Raw genomic sequence first — 7,874 nt, forward strand, 5'->3', positions numbered from 1 at the left:
ATACGGTCAATTTAAAAAAAAAATGTCGCATTCAAAACTCGCTACAAAAAGGTACAGTCAGTCAAAGTTTTAAATTTGACTGATCGTAATTCTTGGCACGAGTTCTGAAACAAGATTAGTCCGTAGAAAATAAAAAATAACGGACCTACCGTAGAATATCCCAAATATTCCATTACAAGTAAATATTTGCCTAAAATCCCCGATCGCCCATCGTCCCCTGTGACTTGTGAGCATTGAGCAACAAGTAACAACCCTTGAAGCACATTCTTGTCCAAAATTACTGGTAATTGAAACAAAAGTCGTTGATCCACCAATAAAAGCAGCATGGGCGATGAAGAAACGACACCGCCGCCGCCTTCTGAATCGCAGCAGCAGACAATTCCGGAGCCACACGTGTCTCCCAAGATAAACTCTTCCGCTCCTGTCGCTAAGTTTGATCCCAGTCGCAGTAAGTCTTTCGTCTTCTCTTTATCTTTTTTTTTTTTTTTTTTTTTTTTTTTTTTTTTTTTTTTTTACTTGATTCAATGTTTCTTCTGATTATCACTAATGATTGATTGATTGATAAGGAGAGAGTATAATTTCGATGTAGTTTAGGGTTTTGGTGATGGGTTGTTCGATAAGCCAAATCGCCAAAAGTTACAATAGTTATCTTTGTTTCAAAATCGCCCTCATAAAAAAAAAAAGTCAAATAGATAACTACCTATTAGGACGGAGGTAGTATATACATCTAATCTAATATGGCTTAAATTGTTTTAAAGGCGGCGCAGCCTCTATTGATGGATATCATCAACAAGTTGTTGTTTTCAATGGATTCAGAATACTACTTGTAGGCTACAAGCACTATTCTGAATCCCCCTTGAAATCTTTAATAAACAAATGCCTTACAATTTCACTTTTTTTTTTTTTTTTTTATCAACACATGTAATTAATTATGTCAGCAACATTTGGCTGTAAAGCTTTTCGAGGAGGTTTTATGTACATATCCATACTTCATGATTCACTAATGAGGTATTTATATTCTTTACACGAATCATCATAAACCTATATTTTGCACAAATAAAAGCCCTTAAGGAAGAGATCTTTTAGCTTTCTAGCTGGCTAAGATAAGGAAGGATGGACAACGGGAGGGCTAACTTGGTCCCCCTTATATCTTTCGTTTTTGAAAGAATTTCGAAATACTTTCTGACCCTTGCATATAGTCATTCCGTATTATGTTTTCAAGTTCCTAAATGCAAACTTAAATATGAGTTTGCCTGATTATCTCTTTTTGTTAGGAAAACACTGATCATGTCTTGATGGCCAGTAACCTGACGGCTTTTGCTGTTCATTTTGTTTTTCTACTTCGCATGATGCTTTCTCATCCATTACCTCTTCTGTGGATTAACTTTGTCTGTTAGTGCTTGATATCTTTCATGTAACTGTTTGCTGATGTCTTCTTGCAGTGATTGGTATTATCAAAAGAAAGGCCCTGATTAAAGACTTGGCTGCAGTGTATCATGCTGAGTGCCTGGATTACTGCCAAGAACTTCTAAGTTATCAGAGAAAATGGGAGGAGGTAATATATGAGTTATACATATCATCTTTCTAACATAATTTCAAGTGATCTTCAACTGTGCCGTCAAATTAACATGATGATTCAAATTTAATTAAATTTCTTGTGGCTATGTTCTACTTGAAGTAAACGTTTTGCTTATTAAGGTTATTAAAGTAGGAGATTGTTTATTCAAAGACCGAAGTTGATTGCTTGTACATTCCAGAGATCATTTTGTCAAAAGGCATAAAAATGTATTAGGAATGTCAATTGGATAGTGGGGCAAGAAGAAAATACATACACGGCGAATGCGTAATTGGGATTATTTGAATACTAAGCAGAACTTTAGAATGCAAGGGAGGTTCGACGGTTGTCATGTATATGTTGAATGTTTGTAATGATAGCTGTAAGAGATTTGTACAAGACATTGTCAGTTGAGAGATTGAGGAGAGATACTTAGTTGCTGAGTAATTACCCTAAGGGCTTGCTTGGGATGTGAGTAATCATTAAGGGAGTAATAAGAGCTAAAATAAGAAGAAATGGGAGGAGATTGGTGCTTTGTGGTGGTTGTGGATGGTGGAAAGAGGAGATGAGGGAGGAATTATTACCTCTATATGGAGGTAATTATTACTTGGAAGGGGAGGTGGGTAACAACTACTCCCTTAATGGAGTCAATATCACACTATATTTCCCCATTTCTATCCATTTCTATCTCCAACCCCCATCCCTTCCCTCCATTTTTTAGTTCATTTTATCTCTATTACTCCCTTAATTATTACTCCCATCCCAAGCAAGCCCTAAAGATAGAGATTTTAAAGTAGGTATGATGAGTCATATTGCCAGGAAGTCGAGAGTGAGTCAGTGAGTGACATTACATATTCCCAAAAGCATTACATAGGCTATCTTAATGATTCTAGGAAACTTGCAGCCTGACGTTTTCAATGCATGAATTGGTAATAGAGGTAAAGACAAGATCATCTTAAGTCATATTGTGGCATTGTGCGCTTTATTTTCCATGTATCTTAACCTACGAAACCAGACGGACTGAGTAAAAATGTAGCCTGCTGTATCTGATCTGTTTGTAATAGTGATCAAGTGTAGTTTGTCTCTTGATTGAGTACTGTTAACCTAGAAACATTTTGGTGCGCCCTATGGTTCATTCAGAAGGCATGTTCATTACCTCCTATTGATAGTAGTTGAGTAATTCAGTTTGGGATAAATGCTTTGATGTCCTGCTTTTGGCTTCACGGGAAACATACAGCAGCTTCATGTATCTTATACTCCCCCCATTCCATTTGATTATTTCACAAATGTATCGAAACAAGTTGAATGAAGAGAGTAAATGATAAAATGCGGTGTTACGTACTTAGGTTTAAAAAAGGAGTTATTCTTCCACATAGGTTAGTTATGTGCAGGGTTACCGAATATGCTCGGGTACCCTACAAATCACAAATCGTTAAATGCGAGTTCTATCTTGCCACTTACTGAAAATACATATAACACACAATCTGAAAGAGCCAATTGTGAATCAGTAAGGGCGTATTCATAGCAAATGCGGTGACCATGGTTCAGCTTATTTATGAATCGATTTTTTTACATAAGCACATGAAAGTTCACTAGGGAGCTGCACGTTATTCTCCATCGTACAAAACATGTCTTATAAAGATTTGTGAGTTATTGGCTCTCATAAACTAAATTGAGATATCTAAACTATCTACGGGAAGTCGGGAATAGTGTTAGTAGCAAGCTTCAATTTGATACGGAGTATATGAAACTACTGCATGTGCCTCAAAATTGTTTCTAATATCTTGAGATAATTTTATTACTAGATTTTCTAATATGGAGTAAAACATACAATAATGTTACTGCAGGTTAGATGCTCTTGTAAAATTTTCATAAAATATTCCCTTGCGCGCTAATTCATGGTTTCAAAACTTCTAACGTGGCTGTAAAAATTTATGTATCTACGCTAAATGGGCGAGGAAGCATTTTTCTTGCTGATATTCTTGTCATGAAATGTATCAAGTTTCTGTGATCTCTGCCTGGGTCCTTAATAGGTTTGTCAATCCATTTCAGACTTACAAGTCGGAAGATCTGAGGACAGATACTGTGAGAGCAACTAAACGTTCGAAGAAAGTTCGCTGAGGGTATGCCATAAACTTGAAGTCAATATGCAATTGTAAAGAACACCTTGACGTAGCCATTAATGGTTAAACTATGCTTGTGGGTTCGTGAGACAACTTACATCTGTACAGGACAGAAGATGAAGACACCAATTATTTCACAATTAAATATCTTTTTGTACATGGATGATGGTTGTGAAATGTGAACTAATCTTGTGATCTCCAAGCGTTAACACTAGTGATTTTTTCTATCACTTTGCTATTAGTCAGTCTACTGGTTGATTTTTCGGTAATTAAAACCAGTTTCATGTGTAAAAGCTTCTCTAGTTTCCATTTTCATTCTCATGCTATAATGTGTATGCAGGATTTTGTGCATTTTGAAACTTGCATTTGCTGCAAAATTTTGTAAGGGTTTATTTACATGAATAATCCATACTATTACATATCTTCTCAAAATAATCCAAGCTATGTTTTAACCTCAAATAAACCCAACATTGAATAGCCTCTTCTCAACATAGTTTTGCTTAATTTTTGACTTATTATATCAGGTCACAATGACTGTTTGCTGATGTGGCATTATTAAATGATAATAATTATAATTATAATAATCTTTCCCACCCATCCATATGAGTTAATCAGCCCAAATATTTTCATGCGTCCTATTCAATTTCAAATGAATTGAGGTTTTAATTGATGTATCATTGTATCCCACTGATGTATCAACATTAAGGATCCCGTTGCATTCCCTTAATTGGCTTAGCAATTAGCATGGTCTTCCCCCTGTTATATTAAACAAGTAAACAAACACATGCCCACATTCTTAAAAGTGAGGTTTTAATTGATGTATCTTACTCCTCACAGCTGCCATCTTTATATGCAAATCACCATTGCTTTGATGAAGCAACACTTTTTCTTGACTCCATTGATGAACCCAGTTCATCATATTACTCAATTGTTATTAGTATTACATATACAAATGGGCATTAATGAAAATACCTTGGTTGGGGGAGGAAGACGGCGGCAGTTATGAGGGAGTCAAGCGGTAGATCTGAGAAAGGGGAGTGTGTTGGTGGTATGATGGTCGGAGACTCGGAGAAGACGGAAAGTGAGGTGATAATTGTGGTTTGGTTCCACCATTACAAGCAAAGAGAATGGTGGCGGTAGGGTTGTTTGGATGTGGACGTTCAAGTGGGTGTCGAGCTGGTCGGCGACAGTTGATGGTAAGGGCAACGAATTCTGATGAAGAAAATAAAATGTTTTTTTTTTTAACAAATATGAAAGGTAAGGTTGGGAATTGGTATGGGGTAATTAATGTGGGCTATTATTATTTAGGGTTAATTGATAAGAATAATCCAAATTATGCAGGACCTTCTTATAATACTCTGAACTTCATTTAATCTCGTAATAAACCGTATTATTAGCTTCATCTTCTCAAAATATACTCAGTAACCTACTACCCATTCATCAGGTCACACTTTACACAAAAAAAAAAAAAACTAAAATCATTAATAACAATAATTAACATTTGCTTCATCCTCTACATCCCGACATCCCTTCAGTCCTCCATCACCAAACACTAAACACCAAACAAATCACCACCACACCACCACTAAGTTGCTGCCACTATTCCACCGCATCACCACCAACACCAACACCACACTCTAAAAAACGACTCCATGACCATCCCAAGTAATAATCAAATCGAACAACACCCAAAAAAAAAAGGCCATAAACCTAGAAATAGCGGATCAAAATGCGAGTGATATACAACTTCCAAGTAATTTGAAGTATAGGACCCATTTGCAGCTTTCAAGTGATATGAAATTATACATTCATCAAGTAGAATATCAAATTGGTCAATCCCAGATAAAGAGATTAAATTCGGTCGAAACAGCGTCATTTAACTGTAATTCGTTTTGAGGTTCGATTTGTAACGATTATTGTTGTATTTATAATGAGGGGGAAATAATGGGGACATCCTCTTCATCCTCCATTATTAATAAAGAACAATAATCTCAAAATTTTTAAGAAAATAGAAAGAAGTGGAGAATAACAGACTTCCATTTGGGGAAAATTGAGGATTTTAAGCAAAAGAACCCTAAAAAATGGTTGATGTTGAAGGAGGGTACTGGAGCGGTGGAAGATTGGTGGTTGGGTGGGTTGAGGTTATTGGAGTGATGGTGGACTAGTGGTTGGTGAAGAAGGGAGAAGAAGGAGGCTAAACAAAAACAGAAACAAAAACAAAATTTGAGTCACCGGATGATTTACCTGTTTTTAGAGGTAAAAAATGGCCTAAGTACAATATAGGTAAATAAGGCCAATAGTATGGTTTATTTTGAGTTAAATTGAAGATCGGATTATTACGAGAAGATGATCAATAGTTTGGATTATTCTTATCAAATAACCCTATTATTTAACACCATTTAAGATGTTTTTTTTTTTAAAAAAAAGATGACCTGAGCAACAGGTTGTCGATCACTCGTGTATTATGAGAAGCAAAAGTCAATAGTATGGTTTATTCTAGAATAAAATGAAGTTGAGATTAATATGGGAAGACCACATATAGTTCGGATTATTCCTCTAAAATAACCCTTTTTGTAAATGTTTGGGCAAATTCTGCATATCAGACCAAGAAGGATAAATGGGCTAAGTTAATGACAAGAGTTGGGCCAATGGACATATAAGCTAATAAGAGCAAATGAGGAACAGATCAGAAGCATCGGTCCATGGTGTGGCAGTGGCAGTGGCAGTAGAGGAGCAAGGCCCACACCAGGGGGTACGACTGCCTTGAGGGAGAAGTAAGCTATACCCTATTAGAGTTTGGCTCTATATATAAAGATAGAAGGAAGGAGGAAAATATTCATTCACGGATACATCGCCTAACATACAGCAATAGCAATTCAGCCGTCTTACCCCTTGTACTCGTGACATAATATTGTGATTTTGCTAGTGGAATACTTGGAAGGGTACCGTCCCCTTTCCGCGGTTGTTTCCCACATTGAGTTTTTCGCGTCAGCAAATCTCACGTGTAAAATCTCTAATTTTACATATCTCATTATTCACACACAAACGCATATACAATTCATCAAACGACGACGTACGACTAGTGATATTAGACCGCTTTAACCCTAATCAATTAACTCGATAAAAATACCAAAATAGCTTGGCGCCCATCGTGGGGCATAGTGGTCGTCATCGTTAATCATGCTACAAGCAACAACGAAACCATGCCAGGAAACAAGTAAAGCGCTGCTCCAAGAATTAAAAGGAGTCAGTCACCATATCTGATGGCAGTACCACCACCGGTGGCAGGAGTGCAGGCTTTAGGATCGGGACCGCCACCAAAAACTGGTCTCCCACCCTTACAAGCCATCCGAAAGTAGCCAGGGAGGTGGAAGTCCAGATGCGGACAGAAAAGGAGGTAGAATCTGCTCAGCAAGAACCACAATCCCGCCCAGCAAGCCACGTCAAGCACCAGACTCCTCCATCTAATCCAACCCAAATTATAATAAGTGGGATGGATACTCTGTGAACCCCCGCAATAACGCGGAAAACATAACTTATAAATTCAAGCGGAAATTAGGAAATTTTTGAAACTTTTAAAATTTAAAGCGCGGGTTCATTAAAATCCAAAACACAAATAAAGATTTCGGAAATAAAGATTAAATTATACAAACATGATAATCAAGGCGAGGGAAAATATATCCCTCGAATGACAATACAATAAAAAGTGAGTCTAAGCAATCCTAATAAACCGACTACAAGGCCAAAGTGATCGCTAGCTCACACATGTCTTCACCCCATAAATGCACGAACTAGTACCTGTCATTCATGTAAACATGAACGCCATAGTCAGTGGGGAGTAACTCAAGGTTCCCCTAGCCACAAATTGTCAACATGAACATAATAAAGAACTAAAACAAGTAAGTCATGTAAGATACTTATAAAAGATATGAATATCAAGTTTATATTTAAACATGGCAATTAAATGAGATGGAACAAGATAGATAACATCAGCATAATAAAGATTCAACTATTCATGTGAGACAATTAAATAATATGAAAGACAAGAATACGGTTATTTATACAAAAGCACGCATTTCAAGGAAATACAACATAGATATGAGATTAGAATCCGAATCATGTGAAGCAGTTAAGTAAGAGATCAATCAATGCAAATCACAAGAATAGAAACCGTAGCCATTACTTGGAAAACCACT

General features: G+C 36.6%; 1 protein-coding gene across 1 annotated transcript; it reads left to right on the forward strand.

Moving 5' to 3' along the window:
* Positions 1–209: 209 nt before the first annotated feature.
* LOC141639394 (uncharacterized) lies at positions 210–3,873 on the forward strand. Its single transcript, XM_074448534.1, has 3 exons — positions 210–448; positions 1,443–1,555; positions 3,608–3,873. The coding sequence occupies exons 1-3, from the start codon at positions 325–327 to the stop codon at positions 3,674–3,676; spliced, it is 306 nt and encodes a 101-aa protein (XP_074304635.1). The 5' UTR covers positions 210–324; the 3' UTR covers positions 3,677–3,873.
* Positions 3,874–7,874: the final 4,001 nt, after the last annotated feature.

Source organism: Silene latifolia, unplaced genomic scaffold (assembly GCF_048544455.1).
Source record: "Silene latifolia isolate original U9 population unplaced genomic scaffold, ASM4854445v1 scaffold_370, whole genome shotgun sequence".
Classification (NCBI taxonomy): domain Eukaryota; kingdom Viridiplantae; phylum Streptophyta; class Magnoliopsida; order Caryophyllales; family Caryophyllaceae; genus Silene; species Silene latifolia.

Bases quoted from the DNA above. Each gene is read 5' to 3' on its own strand.
- LOC141639394 (XM_074448534.1), top strand. From the start codon at position 325: ATGGGCGATGAAGAAACGACACCGCCGCCGCCTTCTGAATCGCAGCAG. The intron at 449-1,442 runs GTAAGTCTTTCG...GTCTTCTTGCAG, and splicing joins TAAGTTTGATCCCAGTCGCA to TGATTGGTATTATCAAAAGA. The intron at 1,556-3,607 runs GTAATATATGAG...AATCCATTTCAG, and splicing joins ATCAGAGAAAATGGGAGGAG to ACTTACAAGTCGGAAGATCT.